Source organism: Tetrahymena thermophila (genome assembly GCF_000189635.1).
Source record: "Tetrahymena thermophila SB210 genomic scaffold scf_8254470, whole genome shotgun sequence".
NCBI lineage: Eukaryota > Ciliophora > Oligohymenophorea > Hymenostomatida > Tetrahymenidae > Tetrahymena > Tetrahymena thermophila.
The window spans coordinates 189,078-210,200 of NW_002476246.1; the positions used below are offsets into that span (position 1 = coordinate 189,078).

Consider the following 21,123-nt stretch of genomic DNA (forward strand, 5'->3'; position numbering starts at 1 on the left):
AAACCTTTAAAAAATAAATTTATTTTCAACATAAAATAATAATTGATAGTGAGAAAGCTAAAACGTTCAAATAAAATTTACGCCTTCATTATAATATCCTGAATTTATCATTAAATTTACAATTTTTTTTCCATTAGAATAGGTAATAGGGGTACCATTACCATTATAAATTCTTCAGATCGATATCTTAAATAATTGTCTAATTTCTACCGATTTCAATTCATTTAATAAATTAACATAATACTATTTTGATTTCCTGATAAAAAGAAATGATAAATCCTAATAGATATTGAAAATTAAAGCTGCATAAAAAAATAAAATTTATATTTTAAATTTATAGAGAAAAATAAATATATCTAATTGTTATTATTCTAAAAATAATTATTTTTTATTTATTATCAATTTATGTAATAATATCTGATAAAGTTATTTTATATAATGAGCTTAATATATTTTTGGTATCTTAATAAATGAACTTTTATGGTATTTAAAATTTATTTAAAAAAATAATAACAATAAAAATATAAATAAATAAATTACTAATTAATTTTATTTTTTTAAATTTATTAAAAATTAAGTCAATTATTTGTTTTTCCTTTTCTTACAGTTAAATCATTGTTGAGAGATTCTTCATCTATATTTATTGCTGGTAAACTTCTTACAGATTCTGAATCTTCTGAATCTAAGTTATCATCAAAGTGCTAGCTTTTTGAAGATTTTAAATCAGTTTTATGTGAAATTCTAACAGAATACTAAAAGAATGATTTAGAAGTAGCAGCGCCTTAGGATTCGCTACCTTCTTCTAATATTTTTTCACAACTTAATGGGCCTGGATACCTGTAAGAGTCCTTATATGAAGACATTGCTGCAGAAAGACTATTGATTGATTCCAATTCTACTTCATCATCTGTTTCACTGTATTGGTCTAGGATGTTGTTATTATTTTGTTAGTTTTGAATTTATTCTAATAATTTAGTCTACTCTATTTAAATTATATCTTCGTACTTAGCTTTATATTGGTTTTGTATTTCTTATGTATTAAATATTCCATCAATTAACTAAGAACTAATTTATTTTTGTCTCTTTATGTCATTTACATACTTTTATTTATCTTACTTGTAGAAGCTTTTAAAGAGTTTCATAAAATCTATTTCTTGCAATTCTTTTGTAATATTTTCTGGGATACTTATGTTAAACAGATTAGTTTTCCAGATAAGGTAAATAGACAACAGATAAGCTTATTCGAAATTAATGTTATCAAAGAAAGCAATAGTTTGAATGAATTTTTCATAGTTAAAGTTTAACAGATATTCTAGATATTATTCTTAAGGTGAAAGCAATTAGATTTGTGATAAAAAATTAATTGCTGACTGCTCAATTTCAACTGCTTCTTATTCAAAATCTTCCTTTAATTGGTCAATTTTTTATTTAATTTGTAAATCTTTTTCACTTACATCGTTGCAGCTCATAATAACTAAAAATACATAAAGATATTTTTGGTTAAATAAACTTCTTACAAAAAGCTTATTTTTTTCAATAAGCTATTTCACTTTATCTACGTTCACAATTATATCTACAATCATGTCACTAGTGCTTAATTTTTTTTTACGCATTTCTATTATGTAAGAAATCTCTTCATAAAATCTTTAGAGACTCATTTCTTTACCAAGACATTAATATAAAAATTCAACAAATATTTCGCATTAAATGATTTTAATTTATTCATGAACTCTGATTCTTCTAGTTGGTTCTTTTTCTGTCATCATCAAGATCATCGCTTGAATAGATCCAGAGCAAGGTAACTTGAATTTTTCAGCAATAAACTAAAAGGTCTTACCAAGACTGTAAATATCAGAAGATGTTGTGATTCTTTAGCCACTTTCAAAAGACTCTGATTCTGGAGAGCAGAAAGTTGGAGTGTATTCATTGTTTTGAGTGTTCGAGACTATGCATGAGCCAAAATCAGCTATTTGAGCTCTCTAATTATCATAAAAGATGTTCTGAGGTTTAATATCTGCATGAACTATGTTGTAAAAAGTGAGTTGTTACAGACCTTCACAGCAATCTAGCATGATAGATAAAAACTGTTAGTACGTCAGCTGGTCAATAGTGTAGAGATTTCTCTCCTTCAAAGGCTAAGTTATAGAAGCATTATTTTAATCTTCGTTCCATTAAAAAAAGTAAGAGGAATGTATATTTCGATGTGTTATGCAATTTTAGAATGTATACTCTTTTACAGCTTCATCAAAATTTTTCGACTTTAAAGTTTTTAAAATAATGTTTTTATCCTATGTAGAATTGTCTACTCTGAGGTTAATCTTTTGGACGTTTGTAGATTAATTTGTAAAAATGTTTTCTATTTTCTGTATTTAAAGGAAGGGTTTAAAGCTCTTTTATCTAAATATTGATTAAAAGAAATGAATTTTGTAAACTGTTGAGATTTTAAAGTTCATGCAGAGAGAGATATATCTCCAACTATTTTTAAATTTGCTCAAACATTAACTAATTATTGCCTTCAGGAAGTTTATTTCTTAAGGAAATATTGGTTATTATTTAAAAGCTGTAATTCCTCCATTTCCGAGCTTCAAGAAGGACTCAACATCTTTTAAATTATTTTTTAAGTGGGGAATGATATTGTCAAAAAGTTTGAGTGGGCTATAAAAAAGGTTAACTGAATTATTGAAAAATATCAACTGTTAGCCTATTAAAACTAGCATTAACTCTGGTTTCACATTAACTACGATAGAGTTTTCTTCTAACCCTGTGAGTAATAAAATTTTATAGACTTTGCTTAAATCATCAAGTCTATTCAGCTATCCAAGCTTCATGATATCATCTTCATAATTAGCTGCTTTTTTTGCTACAATTTATTAAACTTAAGAAACTAACCTAATAAGAGGCTATTTTTCGAGAGGAGTGCTCAGATCTAAGTTTTCTTTGTTGAGAAGCTCTAGTTTAATGAGAGATTATAAATCTTGCATTGAAGAAACGCTAACTAATTTCAGCTTTTCTACAAATTAATAATCTATTTTGGTTGACTTACTCATTTAGAGGCAAGATTCTCTGTGCTTATTAATAATATTTTTCTAAAAACATTCTATGGCATCGTTAATTTTTTGAATATTTTTATAGCATAAACCCATGTTGTAAATAGCAGCATAGTCGTTAGAATTGTATCTAAGCTCTTATTTATAACATTCTATAGCTCCATGGAAATCATTTTTCTCAAAAAGATTGTTTCCTATTTCATTGAAGTAGTTTTAAAATTAAGGATATCTTATCATCACATTTTCCATACATTGTTTTGCTGCCTAAAACTATTTCAAGTTACTGAAGCTTTTTTCATCTGAAGCAGTTTAAGAGGCCAGCATTATTGATTTGTCATATTTTTCTAGTGCTTTCATGTGAAGATTGGCAGCTTCGAGAGTTTGTCCATAGAAGTAGTAGCAGTCGGGATCATTTGGATTTATTTTTATGGCTTCCTCAAATTAGTTTAAAGAATGAACAAAATCACACAACTCCTTTAGTGAGGCTGCTTTGATTAAGTAGGCATTAAAATTTTTAGAGTCTAAATTGATTGCTTACTCACATTTTTCTATGGATTTCTAATATTGCTTCATTTCATACAAAACGCCTGCCATCAAAGAAAGCATCCTAGATTTCTCATCCTTTGTGTAAATTTAATTCTTTTTAAATATTTTCCCTACCAAACTATCACTTTTCAGCATAGTAATCGTGTTTGCCAATTTTGTGTAGCAACTAGGATTTTCATGATCAGCACTGAGAGTAATTTAAAAGCACTTCAATGCTTCTTCGTACTAGTTATTTGAGTAAAATGCTTTACCTAATCCATAGTTAGTGAGAGGATCTACTTTATTATACTCTAAAGCCTTTTAATAAAATTAAATAGACTCTTGGTATTATTTCTTCTCATAGTAGCATGCAGCTAAATTTTCATACGCATAGGGCTTATTCTAGTTGAGATGTATGAGAATATTATATTTTTCAATAGCTTCGTCATACTTTTCTAGATTAAATAAACAATTTCCTAAATTAAATAGAAGTGTCTAGTCATTAGGATTTAATTATAAAGCTTTCATATAGTGTTATGAAGCCTTTTCATTCTCTCCTATTTGTTCATAAGAATATCCAAGCATTTCGTTTACTTTTGGGAAATTATCACTAACAGAAGATATTTTTTATAAGACTTCAATGCATTTTTAGTATTCTTTATTTGTAAATAACTATTTGGCCTCCTTTATAAGTTCCTTGCAATCAATAACTCGTGCTTCTTTTGCCTTTCTTTCTTCTTTTTCAAGCTATGCGAATAAATCTACTTTTGCAGCATACTTGCTATTCTATGGATAAATTTAGAGTGCTTTTTCAAAATGTTCTTTTGCCTTCTCCAAATTGCAAGTACATTCATATAATAAACCTTTTTGATAGAATGCTTCAGCATTATTAGAGTTAATTAAAATTGCAAAATTAAAATATTCTAGTGAGTATTTTATATTTTCTTTTGATTTTTGAAGCTAAATACCTTTATTTACCATACTTCCATCAACATCCTCATAACTTATAGTATTTAAACGGAAAGCTTTCCTAAACTACTCAGTGGCTTCTTAAATTTTATCCAATTCAAACAAGCAGCAACCAATATCATAAATGATATCAACTTCATTCTAATCAATTAAAAGACCTTTCTCAAAAACTTTTATGGCTTAATCAAATTCATTTGTCTCAAAATAGAGTTTACCAAGAGCTTTGATTCCATCTAAAAAACTAGCATCTAACTTGACGCTTTCTTCAAAAAATAACTTTGCAGTTTGAATTTATTTTTCTTAGATGCAAATATCTCCAAGAACAAAATATGAAGAGGCATTTTTAGGGTTTAAAGCAAACATTTTCAAGTAATATTAAATGCATTTTTCAAGATGGTTTTATTCTACAAGTGCTTCTATTAGCTTGTAAAAAATACTGCCTATTTTAGCAAATTTATTATTTAAGACAACTGCTTATTGCAAGCTCTTAAGAGCTTCCTCTAAATTTTGCTCTTTATACTGAGAAGTTCCTAGCTTTAAATAAAAATAATAATTTTCTGGATTTATTTTGCAAGCTTTCTTATAGGCTTCACTGGCATCTTTATAATTTTGCATCTTAAAATGAGTCTCACCCATTTAAAAATGTGCTTTTTAATTGCTAGAATCAATTTCAATGAGCTTTTTATAATAATTTTAGGCTATTTATAAGCAGCTAATATTTTAATAAGTGTTTCCAAGCATGAAAATAGCATCTTGATTATTTTGATTTTAAGTCATCGCTTTTTCAAGATAGACCAATCCCTGCATGTAATGTTTTTAGTCACAATAAGCGCATCCTAAATAATAATAAAGCTTATCAATATAATCGGGCTACATTTCTATCGCTTTTTGCATCAATAGGATGCCTTCATCATAGTTTTTTAGATAAAAATTACATAAAGCTAAATTTTATATTGCCTACACATTTTTGCTATCTTCTTAAACTATTTAATTGAAATAAATCTGCGCTGTTTTATAGTCATTCTGATTGAATAATTATTATGCCTTTTCTAAAATATTTTGCTCTAAATCTACCTAATCCTCAGGATTATTATGCTTTGAAATATTTAATGTCTGAGAATCATCTAACTAATTTTAATCATTCTTTGCTTAATAGTGATCAAATACCTACTTAGCTGAAGAAAACTATGAAATAAAAGAAAAGTTTTCCATTTATATAAATCTATTTGCTATCTTAATAATATCTCTTGATTTTGTGTTTTTTTTTAATGTGTTAAATATTATTTAGTGAATATAAAAATTAGATATTATTTGTTTGATGAATGTAGGATTATCTATCTATATCATTTATCTATCTATCTATTTATTTATTTATTTACTTACCTATATTTATGGCGAACTGATTTTATTGTATTCATCTTTCTAATAGATACTAATAGAAAAATGAGTTTCCTATCTTAAAAAATAAATCAAATTTTACTGATCCAATAAATATAAAATAAAACCTAGTATTAAAAAATAATGTAATATTTTTTAAAAATTTAACAAAAATAAATTTAGTGAATTCCAAATATTCATTTTAACTAATTGTTTCATTTAAAAATTTTTATTAAAAAAAAATTAAGAATGATATATTGTATTCATAATTCATGAACTTGAAGGTAATTATTTGTTACATCATTTAATTAAGATCTTTATGAACATTTTGAAAATAAATGAGAAGATAGATTGATTAATCAATCAATCTTTCACTTAAATTTCTCGTATATCAAAAATTTTATTTTATTTTTTTAATAATAGATTTATTTTTTTCTACTGATTTTTCATCTTAAAAATAAATTGAATATTTTTTTAAAAATGAGAAATTTATTGAATAAAATGATAAAATACAAACTTAGTATATTAATATCTAATCCGAGATAGTATAGTGGTTAGTATTCCTGCCTGTCACGCAGGAGACCCGGGTTCAATTCCCGGTCTCGGAGCTTTTTTAATTTTTTAACTAAATTTTTAAATATTAATTAATTCACGTTTAAAATAAATTAGATTATTAGTAAATCTTCATAAAACTTAATTTATCAAGCAAAATTTCATAAAATTTTTTGATTTTGGCTAACTTATTTACTAAAAATTCTAATTTAAACTTTTAAATTAAAATTTTTAAAAATGTTATTTTGTCAAATTAAATTTTCTACAAAGTATTTTGCTTGCTTTGATTAAATCAATTTTATTTTTGGAATGATATTTTTTAAAGCTTATCTCTAAAATAATAATTTAAATTTACAGAATAAATTTTCATTAAATTTGTTTTTATTAGGTAATTAATTAATTAATTTAGTAATGAATTGAGAACATTTATGCATTTGTATGCATTATATTTTTAGTGAATAATAATAGAATGGACTTTCAAGCCAAAAAATTATGTAGTTGATATTTATTAAAAATATTTTATGAATTTTCATATGAATTTTTTAAAAATAAGAGTTATATCCAGAGCCCAAAATTCAATTTCAGAATGTTTTGGTTCTCTCAGATAAACTTTTAAGTCTGCTGATTTTGCTGAAAATAAACTAGATTTAAAAAATTACATTATATTGAAAAATTAATTATCGACATGAAAATAAATAGTTAAGAAATGTATTCAATTTCTTAAAAAATAAATAAAAATATTTTATATCATAAATAAAATGAATATAAAATATTATTTTTATTTTTTTAAGTAGAGCTAAATAGAAGCTACTTAAGGTATTCTCAGATAAATATTTCTAGAGTAGGAAATAAAAATTTAATATAAGAAAAATAAATATTATTTAATGAAATTAAAAATAATTTAAAAAAATAAAAAAAAGGTTTGAAACAGGTTTCAACCCTGATTAAAGAAAAATATAAGTAAAAAATGTTTAATCAAAGATTTAATTATTTGATGAATAATTCTAAATTTTTGAACCTGAATAAACAAAAAATAATAATTCATATTTTTACATTAAGCTGAAATCTTGAATAAAAATTTTTTGATTAATTTTACATGTAAAAAAAATTAATTCGAAATTAAATATTAGATAAAATATTAAGATTTCTTCATCAAAAAATTAAATCTTTGATAAAAAGTTTTCTATTATTTTCATCTATCAACTCTAAATTATATCTTTTAATTCTCCTGTATTAGATAGAGTTAAAAACTTAAAACCCAACAAAAATTAAACATAAAATTAGTTTTTTATTATAAATGAATGAATGATGTATTTTATATGATGAAATTTATATAAATGATATTTAAAGATTTATATTAGCCTAATATTTAGTCAACTAACTCTAAACTGTTTTAAAACCTTTTTTTAATTTTATTTAATATATAATAAAATATTGATTGCTCTACTAAATAAATATTTTCTACTTGCAAAATAATTATTAGAGAATAGCAATATATTTAATAAAAGCACAAATAAAGAAACAAATTATATTCAAATTTATTGATATTTTTATTATTTTATTTTTGTTAGATATTGATTTAAGAAAAGTACTGACAAAATTTCTCAAAAATAGATTCGCTCATTTTTGAAGAGTTAATACAAATAAATATACTTTTTTAGTAAACAAGCATTACTTGAAAATAAATTCAGCAAGATTAATTTGGTATAATTTAAAATGGATATTAATGGTTTATTTTATTGAATTTAAGAGCAGCGTAGTTTTTCGAAAGTTAAGAGTAATTTAATCAATTTATGCTTGTAAAGCAAGACTAATAAATAGTACTAGTTTTATTAAATTAATAGATGTTAAATACAAGATTATTTTCTGTCAGTTCTTTAGAAAACATTCTGCTCAATTCTATTAATAAGTACTATTTGATATTTGAATTAAATTATGTTTAAAAGCGATTAAAAAATTATTAAAGAGTAATAATAAAAATCAAAACAAATAAATTAATAATAACCACAAAAGTACTACATTAAAAAAATAAAAATAAAAAAAGCAAGCAATGTCTTCTAATACTATCACTTTAGGCTACTGGGCTCTCCCTTTAAGAGGATAACCAATTAGATATATTTTTGAATTAGCTAAATTTCCCTATTAACAAACTCTTTACACTTCTGCCACTGCATCTAACTGGTTTGGTAAAGACAAACAAGAACTCGGATTAGATTTCCCCAATTTGCCTTATCTTATTAAAGGAGATTTCAAGATTACTGAATCTTAAAATATTGTTAACTATGCAATTGATATCACTAAATAGCAACATTTATTAGGAACAGGTTAAAAAACATTCAAAATTGACAATATTAGATTCTTCTGCGACGAATTGACTAGCAAGGTATTTTTGGCCACAAGAAAAAGTGGAGAAGAAAAGACAACTGAAATAAACAACGTTTTAATTCCTAAGTTTAAATACTTGCACAAGTAATTAGGAAACAATGTTTATTTCTTTGACAACAAGTTATCTCTTGCTGATATATTTGCCTACACTGCAATCAATGTCTTCAAGCTTAAGTTCAATGAAGAATACTAACAATTTTCATCAACCTTCGACCCCTTCATGAAAAACTTCGAAGAAATACCTTTAATTAAAGAATACCACAACTCTGATCGTTATCCTAAAATGCCTTGATAATTATTATAATTAATATTGTTTTACTCCATATTTTATATTGTGATCACTTTTTTTCACCACTTTGATAATTATTAATTAATTCCGATCTATAAATAAATTGAATTATTCAACTCATATTTTAAACTTCTTTTTGTCTTTCAAATAAAATTATTTTGAATTATTTGTTAATTGGTATTTATTTTCTTTAATAAACAATACAATTTTTAATCAAATAAAAACAAAAAATAATTTCTTAGTTTAAATTAAGTAAAAATAAAATTTTTAATTCTTTCAATTTAAAATTTCCATAAATGTAAATGAGAAACAAATAGAGAAGAAGTTTTAAAATTATGAAAAAACTTGACAAAAAGCCTATGTTCAAGAGACAAAATATATTATATTTAATCTAATTCATAGCTATAAATATCTTTTTTGGTTTATAAATAAATTTATTAAGGGTAACCTAAATTAAAAAATTGAGTTTTCAAAAAGGATATAAAATACATTCAAGATATAGTCTAAAAAAAATATGAGTTTTTTAGAATTTAAGCATGCCAGTCAATGCTTTAATAAATAAATTTTCTAATTGAATTTAAATAATATTTTAACTAAATATAAAAATAGATCTACAAATTTTACTAACATAGCCACAATATTTTTTACTTACTGACTTAATCTAAAAAAAAAACTTTTTTGAGTATATTTAATTTATCTAATTTAGTTATAAAAAAGAATAATCATACGATAGTCTTTTAGGACTAACAATTTGTAAATAATTATGATAATTCTATTTTCATTTTAAATTAAATGTATTTTTTAAATTATTTTGTAAAAGCGCTTTGACTTTTAGACATTTTTATGCAAATTTATTTGTAAATGGTTTAAGCGTATTGATTATTCTTTATCTAATTATTGCTGTAATTTCTATTTATTTAAAAATGTACTCAAGATACAAATTTATTATTTTTTTAAATAAAATTTACTGAAACTTTTTTATTATCGCAATAGTCAGATTGTAAATTGGTATAAAATCTAATTTAATTAAAGAAAATGAATCTTAATTATAATTTTATATACTTTAGATTAACAAATTAGCTTTTGTTAGAATTTACTGAAGCTTTAATATAAATAGGATGGTTGAAAGTAAGCAATCGTCAAAACTAATTTAATTAAAATGATAAAGTAATCTGAATAAATTTTTAATGTAAATTATTAAAATTAAAAAAATTTATTTATAGTACTAAGTTAGGCTAGCTCAAAAAATAAAAAGCAAATTTAATCTTTTAAATTAAGGATTATTTATAATTTCTTCTTTTTTTATTCTATAAGTATGAGTAATTCTGATAAATATTAGCTAAGCCATACCTTAAATGCACTTAAATGATAAAGTTAAAAAAATATAATCAATCAATAAATAAAACAAATAAATTAATAAACAAGAAGCACTAAAAAAGCAAAAAAAACAAAAACAAGAAAATATTTTAAATGGGTTGTTAAAATTCTACAGGTTAAGTTAGCACTAACGAAATAAAGCAAGTTGAAAAGGTAGTTTTAGGTTATTGGGCTTTCCCTTTGAGAGGTTAGCCAATTAGATACATCTTAGAGCTTGCAAACTACCCTTACACAGAAACTAAATACACTCCTTCTACTGCAACTGAATGGTTCGGAAAAGATAAACTAGAGCTTGGATTAGACTTCCCTAATCTTCCCTACTTGATCCACGGAGACTTTTCAATTACAGAGTCTTAAAATATTGTGAATTATTTGATATAATTAACAAACCAATAAAGTCTTTAAGGAGAAGGCGAATTAAAATATAAAGTAGATAATATAAGATATGTATGCGATGATTTAATTTCCAAGATATTCTTATCAACTAGAAAAAATGATGAAGAAAAGAAAACTGATCTTAATACTTAAATTATTCCAAAAATCAAATAGTTACAAAAGGTTTTAGGCAACAAAAACTCCTTCTTCAACAAGTTAACTTTAGCTGACATCTTCGGTTATACAGCTATTAATAACTTCAAAAAGACCTATCCTTAAGAATATGAAGAATTCGCTTCTACTTTTGATCCCTTGCTAAAAAGATTCGAAGAAATTCCCATCATTAAAAAATATCATTAATCTGATAGATACTTCAAATGAACAAATTATATTTTGCAATGTTTATTTATATCATTTTTGTTATTGTTAGATTCTTAAAATCTTTTATTTTCTCATCTAAAACTTCTTTTATATTTTTTATTAATTTATTTTAATTAACACCTTTAAAAACAAAGCATACAACTATTAATAGATAAAATACTTTATTTTTTGCGTATCTTTTATTAAAATTAAATCTGAATATTGAATAATTAAAAAAATTCAATAAATAATATGCAAAATAGAAAATAGTTAAAAAATAAATGCTTGACTTCCAAAAAAGAAGAATAAAATTAAGCATAAGCTCTTAAATTTCATGAAATCCGAGATAGTATAGTGGTTAGTATTCCTGCCTGTCACGCAGGAGACCCGGGTTCAATTCCCGGTCTCGGAGCTTTTTTTCAAGTTAATTAATTAAAAAATTCAATTTTTACAAATTAAATACAAATTAATTAATATTAATAGGGAGAGGGTTTATTTTCCAAAGCTTATTGGTTTTCTGAACTAATAAAAATAAATTTAATAAAATTTATTTAAAAAATTAGCCCAGAGAGGATTTGAACCTCCGTCTCTCGAAAAGCTTTTCTTCAATGGTTCAATAAATCGAGTATGCTTACCAGCTGCACCACTGAGCCTTCAAAGTATTTTAAATAATTAACAAATGATTAATATCTGAAGTGTCTACAATTTATATAGACATTTATTTATTTTTTTATTAGTTAAAGCAAAAAAAAAAACATAAAAAAATAAATAAGCATGCAAATTCAAAATTACTATTATCTAAAAACTATTTCAATTTCTTAATAAGAAAATAAAGGATAATTAATATTGAGTAAATTATTTTTTTATAAGATTAGTTAATACACCTTTATATTATATTAAATTTATTTATTTATTAAACTACTCTAAACTTATAAATAGACTACTGATGGATATACATGGATGGGATGTGAGGAATAAAAAACTAATTTCTTTAAATTATTATATAATTTATTCCTCTTCTTTTTGCTTTATTTTAGAGATCATTTACTTACTATATTTAACTTGCTTGATTTTTATTTTTAAAAGGATAAAAATATATAATTTAACAATTAAATAAACAAACAAAGAAAATTAATATAATTATAAAAAAAAACTTTAAATTTTTAGATAATCTATCACCTCTTTTTATAAATTTATTAGATTGAGATCACTTACCTACTTACTTACTATCTTTAATTTATTTGATATTTTTTAAAATGATAAAATATTTAATTTAACATTTAAACTAAGAAAATTAATAAATTAATTAATTAATTAATTAGTTATAAAAAGCACTAATAAACAGTTAGCTATTTAATTAGATAGCACCAAATTGTAATTTAAATTATTTATTTATTTAAAATATGTGAAGTCAGTCTATTATTAAAAATTAAAAAACAAACTTGAAAGATATTCAATCAAATCAAATCAATTTATAATTCATAATATAAAATTATTTGTAATCTTGTAAATAAATTTTATTTTATAAAAAAATCCTTTAAAATAAATTAAATTAAATAGTTTAGACAGTGATTTCAATAATAAACTTATGTGGGTTTCCAAAAAATAAATATTATTTTAAAAAATTTACCTGAAATTTGATGTATTTTTAAATTAAATGATATAAACTAACTTCAGTCTGTCTTTCAAGATTTCGATGATATTTTTGTAAGAATCTTGATATAGAGAAAAATGAATATAGATGCAGAATTTTTAATACATCTATGCTTTCCTATTCATGAAACCCTAATATTATTTATTAAATTAACCTCAACTCAATGGTATTGAGGTTAGTTTTAAGTTAAATTAGGTTACATAAAATTTAAAATTGATAATATTGTTAGAGTAAAATATAAAAGAAAATATAAAAAAATTAATTGATAGGTTTCTTTCTCAAATTAATAAATAGCCTATGATATTAAATAGATATGATTAAGCTATTTAATGAAGATCTTTTTAAAATTTATTTTTTGTTCAATAAATAAAATAATAGATTCCTAAATATATTTTTATCTATAGAAATTTGATAGAAAATCAATTTAATTATCTTATTTGTTTGATAAAAAACAATATCTAATTTAACATATAAATTAATTCCATTCTGAGCTTTAGCTAGAAATTTTAATTAATCAGATTTGCACTTATTTAAAAATTATTACAAATAAATACTTCTATATGCTGTAAAAATCTTAAATTTAAGTTAAATAACTCTACTATTAAAATATTACAATAAAAGTATATTTTTTTAAATATTTGCTAAATTAAATTAATTATTGATATATAGTCATATAATGGTAAGATTATTACTAGAAATATAGTAAGGAAGCAAACAATTTATTGATTTTTCTAATAATTTATGAAATTTTGAGGTTTTAAAAAACTGAATATTTTGAATAAATATAAAATTTAAAAAATCAATTAAGTAAAAAAAGAAAAAGACTTGAAAAAAAGTAGCTCAGAGAGGGTTCGAACCTCTGTCTCTCGACACTCTTTTCTAAATGTAGGAGGATGAACGTTAAATCGAGCATGCTTACCAGCTGCACCACTGAGCCTTTCAAAGATTTTAATTAATAATTTGATTATAAATAAATAAAAGAGTCTATTTTCTTAGATTTTTTTGATAGATAGATTCTGTACTTATTTATTTCTTTATATTAATATCATGCATGAAAAATTAATATTAACTTAAAAATCTATCTGGATTTAAGTATAAAAATTAAACTTTATAAATAAAAAAATTTAAAATTAAAAAAATATATTCTTGGTCATGAGCACAAAACAAACATCCTACCTCGCAACCAAAAAACAACTCTAAAACCTTAAAAAATAATATTTTTAAGTTCTAATTTTTAACATTACAACAATCCATATAATAGAATTTTCTAAATTTAAATCAAATAAAGAACTATCTCTTTCTATTAAGATTATAATTATTTTTCACTTTATGGATACATTTTTAAATGAATAAAACCATTGAACAAAAAATATTTCTTAAATTTTTATTCTTAATAAGAAAAACATAAAAAGCAATAAATAAATAGATATTTTTTTTTTAATTTAATTAAGATTAACTTTCATAATAAAGGTGACACTTTTATAACAAAATTTTTGTAAGTAATAGGGTATGCTTACAGATTTTCTAAAGAACTAATTAATTATATCTTAGTATTACAATATTACATTAGACTTTAATAATGCAGATAGCATCGATATGATCTCATAGTGATAGATTAAATTTAATATTATTTTAATATAATTAATAAATAAATAAATAAATTTATTTTATTGTAAAAATAAAAAATTTATTTAATAAATACCACAACAAATTTTTAATATGAAATAATCTATTTTATAAATAAATAAATAATTTGTGATTATAGCTAATTAAGTATATATTTTTTCTTCAAGTTTAAAAAGGTATAATATAATTGGTGATTAAGGTACATTAAACTTAGGTACCAATTTAGGAAAACGCACTAATCTTTCAGATTTAACAATTCATCTTTAGTAAAAACAGTTTATTTATTTTGAATTATGACATTTTTGAATATTAAAATGAATTAAAAATAATATAACTAACTCTTTTAATTTATTCATTTATGGGCTTTTCATTTGATTTATATTTCTTTCTTTTATATTCAACTTGTGATTTTTTATCTATTTATTTATTTCATTGCTTGTTTGTTTATTTAAATCATTTTTCTGTTTCAACTTTCGTTTTTTTTTATTAAATATTTAATTAATTTCTTATTTGTTAATATTTTTGTTCATTTTTCCTTTTAACTAACTAATAAACTATATATTTTTTCTTAAATATTTATAAAGAGAAAATTAAATTGGCGATGTGGGTATATCAGAATTAGGTTCTGGTTTAAGAAAATGCACTAATCTCTCAAATTTGATACTTGATCTTTAGTAAAAACAGTTTATTTGTTTGGGATTTCTATATTTTTTAATATATAAATAAATTTAAAAGTATATGGCAACTTCTTTTAATTTTTTATAATCTTTTTATTTTATTTATTTTTCTTTTTTTATTCTGATTGATTTTTTATTTATTTGTTTATTTGTTAATAACTCATTTTTATTTACAACTCTTGCTTTAATTTATTTCTTATTGTTTCATTTTTTTGTTCACTTTTTCCTAACAACAAACTAATTAACTTTACATTTTTTCTACAATATTTAAATATTCCAAATTAAATCGGTGATACAGGTGTTTTATGCTTAGGTTCTTAATTAAGAAAATGCTCTAAACTCTTAAATTTGATACTTAAACTTAAGTAAAAATAGTTTATTTCTTTTGGATTGTGATATTTTTTAACATAAAAATGAATTTAAAACAATATATTAACTCTTTTTACTTATTTATTTATTAGCTATTAATTTGATTTGTTTTTCTTTATTTCTGCTTGTGTGGGTGTGTGTTTTATTTTATATATATATATATTTGTTTGTTTGTTAATTTAACTCATTTTGTCAATCTAACTTCCAACTTTTGCTTTTATTATGAATATCATTTATTATTATTTCATATTTTTTTTCATTTTCTCCTTTTCAAAAAATAATTAACTATATTTTTTCTTCAATATTTAAAAAGAGGAAACTATATTTATACAATTGGTGCTCTAGACTTAGGTTTTGGTTTAGGAAAGTGCGCTAATCTCTCAAATTTGATACTTGATCTTTCGTAAAAACAGTTATTTAATTTAGAATCTGATATTTTTGAATATAAAAAAAAATTTAAAACTATACAATTGACTAACTAACTAACTCTTCTAATTTATTTATTTATTAGATTTTATTTTATTTTATTTTATCTTATTTATTATTATTTTTTTTAGTAATTTACACTAATTTGTATTAAAAGTCAAAACAAAGTGAAGAACTCAAAATAAGTAAAAGTAAAGTGCATTAAATCAAGAAAATTAGCAGCTTTAAAAATATAATATTGATTGACAATAAAAAGTCTAGAAATAGGACAAATAAATAAATATATTTGAGAAATTAAATATAATATGTTTTATATTTCAACATTTTAACATTAGTATTTTGATATTAATTTTAATAATGATATTATTTACTCATGAATACTAAGAAATTAATTTAACCAATATTTGCTTATAAATAATTTAATATTTTGCTGAGGTTTAAATTTTTTTATAAATCATTTAATATCACGTCACTTCCTCTCAATATGCTATGCTTGTATTTCTTAGAAATAAGGATTTACAAAATATTTACTGTGATTGATAGGGAAATGAGTAATATTTCTTTATTGGTTAGCTATATTAGCAAAAGCTGGACTAACTTTTAAATTAATGTAAACATTCCAACAATCAATGTATAGTTTACAGTTGAATTTTATATGTCTTTTTATTAATGGTATTAAGCTTTATTTATTTCTTTTTTTCAACAAATAAAAACAGCATATTTTGAAATCCTAGAAATCATTCCAAATAACTAATACTACAATTTTATAGGTCTACCACTTGGCTTACTTTTTTTTTATTTGTATGTCAATGTCTCGTCTAACTCTATTTCGTCATCATAAAATAATACGTTTTTTTATTTATGCTAAACATATTAATGGATTAAATATTAGAATAATTAGTAATATCTAATTATTGTAACAAATAAAATTTTTTTATAGTAAATTTGTTAAATCAAATCTTAGCATTAATTATATGTGTAAATTTTTTATATAACATTATAATATCAAAAAATGAATAAAAAACGGAATAGAACTGTTGCTAAAGATTGTATTTGCTTTATGGTAGATGTTTTGGTATGTTCATTTTCAGTTTCCATGATGATTTAAATTTTCTTTGAAATTGAATGGATTTTTACTAAAATGTCAATATTTATTTATCAATTACTTAATTATCAAAGAGTGAAGGTTGAAATTAAAAATATAGACTTAATGATTTTCTAACTCAAGTAATTCTAATATACTTGCAAAATTTATGTAAATCCTCAAAATGCGTTATATATTTACCTATTTAATATTTATGGATAATATGTGTGAAATACTTATTTAATTACCAAAAAGCTAAATATAGTAGCTTTAAATTCACAAAATTAAAAATTTGAAGAAATATATACTGTGAAGAGTTCATTATAGCATGTCATTTTTGTTGAAAAATTTTCCGACTTGAAATCAAGAATAGAAATAATTTAAAAAAAAATATTTGCTTCATTAAATTAAATGTTATACATAGTCATTTTACGGTACTAGAAATAAAGCAAACAAGAAAACAATTTATTGATTTTTCTAATATTTTATGAAATTTTATATAACTGACTGAATATATAATTTTGAATAAATATTAAAATAAAAAAATTTATGTTAAATAAATAAGAAAAAAATTAAAAAAAAAGTAGCTCAGAGAGGGTTCGAACCTCTGTCTCTCGACACACTTTTATAAGGTTGGTCAGCAAATATAAATCGAGCATGCTTACCAGCTGCACCACTGAGCCTTTCAAAGATTTTAATTAATAATCTGATTATAAATAAAAGATTCTTTGATTATATAATTACTTATTTGTTTATATTAATTTCATGAAAAATTAATATTTACTAAAAATTCTAGCTATCTATAAGTATAAAAATTAAGCTTTTTAAATAATAAAATTTAAAATTAAAGTAATATATTCTTATTATGAGCACAAACATCCTAGCTCTCAACCAAAAAATAACTTCAAAAGCTTAAAAAATATAAAGATTTAATATTATATTTTTGAAGATCAATTTTCAAATTTACATTAATGCATATAATAGTATTTTCAAAATGTAAATCAAATAAAGGACAGGACTATTTTTCTTTAAAAAGTTTTAACTATTATACTATGGATACATTTTTGAATGAATAAAATCTATACCATTGAACAAAAAATATTTTGTAACTTAAATTTATATTCTAAATAAGAAAAACATAAAAACAATAAATAAATAGATATTTCTTTTATAATTTAATTAAGATTAGCTTTATTTTAAAGGCTACACTTTATAACAAGACTTTATGTAGCTTTAAAGTATGCTTATAGGTTATCTGAAGAATCAATTAAATCTTATCATTGCAATATTACATTTGACTCTAAAAAAGCATAAAGCATCAATATAATATTAAAGTGATGGATGAAATATTATTTGAATATAATAAGTAGATTTATACTATTGTAAAAAATTTATATCATATAAACCATAACAAATTTTATCTTAAATAATCTTTTTTATAAATAAATATTTCATGGTTTTAAGTTAAAATATTTAAATTTTATTATTAAAGTAGATTATTTTTTTATATAAAAAGATATAGTTAATTATTATCTTTAATTTCTTTGAATATCATTCAAAAGAAAACTAATTAATTGATTGGTTGATTGATTGATTGATTGATTGATTAATTGATTGATTGATTGATTGATTGATTGATAAATTGATAGATAGATAGATAGATAGATAGATAGATAGGTGGGGGGTTGATATACGGGATCCTCTGGTATGGAGGGAGTCGATATCTGGGACATCATTTCTTCCAATCCCATAGCATGCTCTATGAGTCCCAGTTATCAACCCCCCACCGATAGATAGATAGATAGATAGGTGTAAGTTACAGCGATTTCACAGAATATGCTATAATTTATTCTATTCTAAAAATGAATGTCATATTCTCATAAATTCAAAATATTCTGCCATCCATCATTAGTTGGTTATATTGCAAATTTTGTAATAGTAACATATGATTTAATAACATTAAATCAAAGAATATTATTTATTTATTCAATCAATTAGTAGATAAACTTAATATTTGGTGAATAGATATTTTTTTTTGTTGTATTATGATAAATTTAATTAAGAAATGTTTGGATTATTTTTTTTCAGACTAAAATAAATTTTATACTGAGATGAAATTTAATAAATATTCAGAATATATTTAAATATGATCTAAATGTTAGTTAATTATAGTGCTTTTATTCCGTTAATAGGAATTAATTGGATGATTATTATTTATTTTTTATTCAATTTTCTATCAAAAATAATTAATTTAAAAAAACTCTATAAAAATCCTACCAAGATTTAAATTATAATGATAGACCAAATAAATTAAAAGCATCAATCAATCAATCAAACAACATAAAAGAAAGATAGATATATATAAAAATAATAAAGTAATGTACTAAAATATAATGTAAGATAATAAATAGTATATCAATCAACACATCCGCTGCTTTTCATTTGATAAAAAGTCAGCTGTTTTCTAAAGTTTTAAAAAATTTATTCAGACCATAGCCACAATTTTGATGAAAAGTATTGTTAATCAATTTACCAACTACTAGCTCGTTATCTAAGCAAAGATGAGTATATTATTTGGAAATATCATAAGTACAATTGAATATAGCTATTTGCATATTATTTTGCATTTAACCTATGAACTAAAGTCCATTTTGATTGACATTTTAATTATATCTGAGGGGAATACTCAATATTTTTTCAGAATTTAATTCATAAAAATCTAATATATAGCCACTGCTAGTAAATTTAAACGAAGTACTAAATTATTAACCATGCTAAGGGCATGAATATGAGTAAATTGTATTATTAAAATTCCAGCGAGAGAGAGGGCATTTAGATTCCTCACAAGAATTACCAGTAGAAAATGACATTACTTTGCAATTAATTGCAGTTATTATAAAAGCAAGATAGATAACTAAAAATTTCATGAGTTATTATAGACTTATATATATTTTTTTTTATTTATTTTTAATAAGATTTCTTCAATTTTGTTGATTATACTTTTATGTTTTTTTTAATCAAATAATAATTTATTTATTTCTTAATTAATTATTAAATTTTGGCAAATAATTTCGAGTTTATAAAACATAAATTAATGGATTACATACATACAGCTGGCTTGTTTTAATATTGGGGAGAGAAAAATAATTAAAAGGCTGGCTATTTAAGTAAAAAAACCTACATAAAAAGCTAATTTTAGATATTTTATTCAATTTAATTTAACAAACTCTTACTTAGCATTTTGTTTAGATATTTTGAAATGTTTATCATTTATTTTTAGAAAGAAGCAAATATTTTTTAAATTTTATAAAATTTTAGTTACTGCAATTAATTTCTGATAAAATAAATAAGACCAAATTTTGAAATTTTAAAAAAATAATTTTTAAAATTTATGTTCTGAAGTCGGAACTTCCTATTTCTGAGTTTCGAATTATCAATAAACTACGGTATTTATAGCTTTAATAATTAAGATATTATTTTATCTATATATTTATTAAAATAATAGCAGATTATTTTTAAAATAAAATCAAAAACATAAATTATTTTAGAATAAGTTGTAAATCTTATTTAAATTTGAGTTTTTATAAGAAGTTAAATAAATAAATAAATAAATAAGAACATATTAAATTTTTTTTATTTGTTAAGAAATTCATAAATTAATTAATAGATAAAAGAAATATTATTTTGTTAAATATTAATTTATTGTTGGTTGGAAATAAAATAATTTGAGATAAATATTTTATCTTCATTTTTTCTTTCAGATTTTTAACTTAATCTATTTACTTACTTTATGATTGAGAAAGATATCAAGCTAATTAGATAATTAAAAATATTTTTAAAGATCGTCTTCTTATTGAATACATCTACCAAATAGAAAGATAAATAGATAGTGATTGATTTATTTATTTGTAAAAGTCAAGCTAAGCAAACAAACAATAGATTATAAATAAGTAAATATCTTTAATAAAATAAATAGTTCTATTAGATCATAATTAGGTTAATATAAAAGTAGTGTCATAATTATTTTACAA

General features: G+C 21.9%; 5 protein-coding genes across 5 annotated transcripts; 3 read left to right on the top strand and 2 right to left on the bottom strand. All coding sequences in view use genetic code 6, as the record gives it.

Annotated features, from left to right (window-relative positions):
* Positions 1–578: 578 nt before the first annotated feature.
* Positions 579–5,753, bottom strand: TTHERM_00630300 (tetratricopeptide repeat protein; the record flags this gene model as incomplete). The annotated part of the gene is made up of 1 exon (XM_001022755.3): positions 579–5,753. One exon carries the CDS (start codon positions 5,751–5,753, stop codon positions 579–581), a length of 5,175 nt encoding a protein of 1,724 aa, XP_001022755.1.
* A 2,767-nt stretch (positions 5,754–8,520) lies between these two features.
* Positions 8,521–9,147, top strand: TTHERM_00630270 (glutathione S-transferase, amine-terminal domain protein; the record flags this gene model as incomplete). Its single annotated transcript, XM_001022753.1, has 1 exon — positions 8,521–9,147. One exon carries the CDS (start codon positions 8,521–8,523, stop codon positions 9,145–9,147), a length of 627 nt encoding a protein of 208 aa, XP_001022753.1.
* A 1,362-nt stretch (positions 9,148–10,509) lies between these two features.
* On the top strand, positions 10,510–11,277 carry TTHERM_00630260 (glutathione S-transferase, amine-terminal domain protein; the record flags this gene model as incomplete). The annotated part of the gene is made up of 1 exon (XM_001022752.2): positions 10,510–11,277. The coding sequence occupies one exon, from the start codon at positions 10,510–10,512 to the stop codon at positions 11,275–11,277; it is 768 nt and encodes a 255-aa protein (XP_001022752.2).
* A 606-nt stretch (positions 11,278–11,883) lies between these two features.
* On the top strand, positions 11,884–12,203 carry TTHERM_000630179 (hypothetical protein; the record flags this gene model as incomplete). Its single annotated transcript, XM_012799398.1, has 2 exons — positions 11,884–12,106; positions 12,196–12,203. 2 exons carry the CDS (start codon positions 11,884–11,886, stop codon positions 12,201–12,203), a joined length of 231 nt encoding a protein of 76 aa, XP_012654852.1.
* Positions 12,204–19,545: 7,342 nt separating this feature from the next.
* TTHERM_00630180 (hypothetical protein) lies at positions 19,546–19,962 on the bottom strand (the record flags this gene model as incomplete). The annotated part of the gene is made up of 1 exon (XM_001022748.1): positions 19,546–19,962. The coding sequence occupies one exon, from the start codon at positions 19,960–19,962 to the stop codon at positions 19,546–19,548; it is 417 nt and encodes a 138-aa protein (XP_001022748.1).
* Between the last annotated feature and the right edge of the window lie 1,161 nt (positions 19,963–21,123).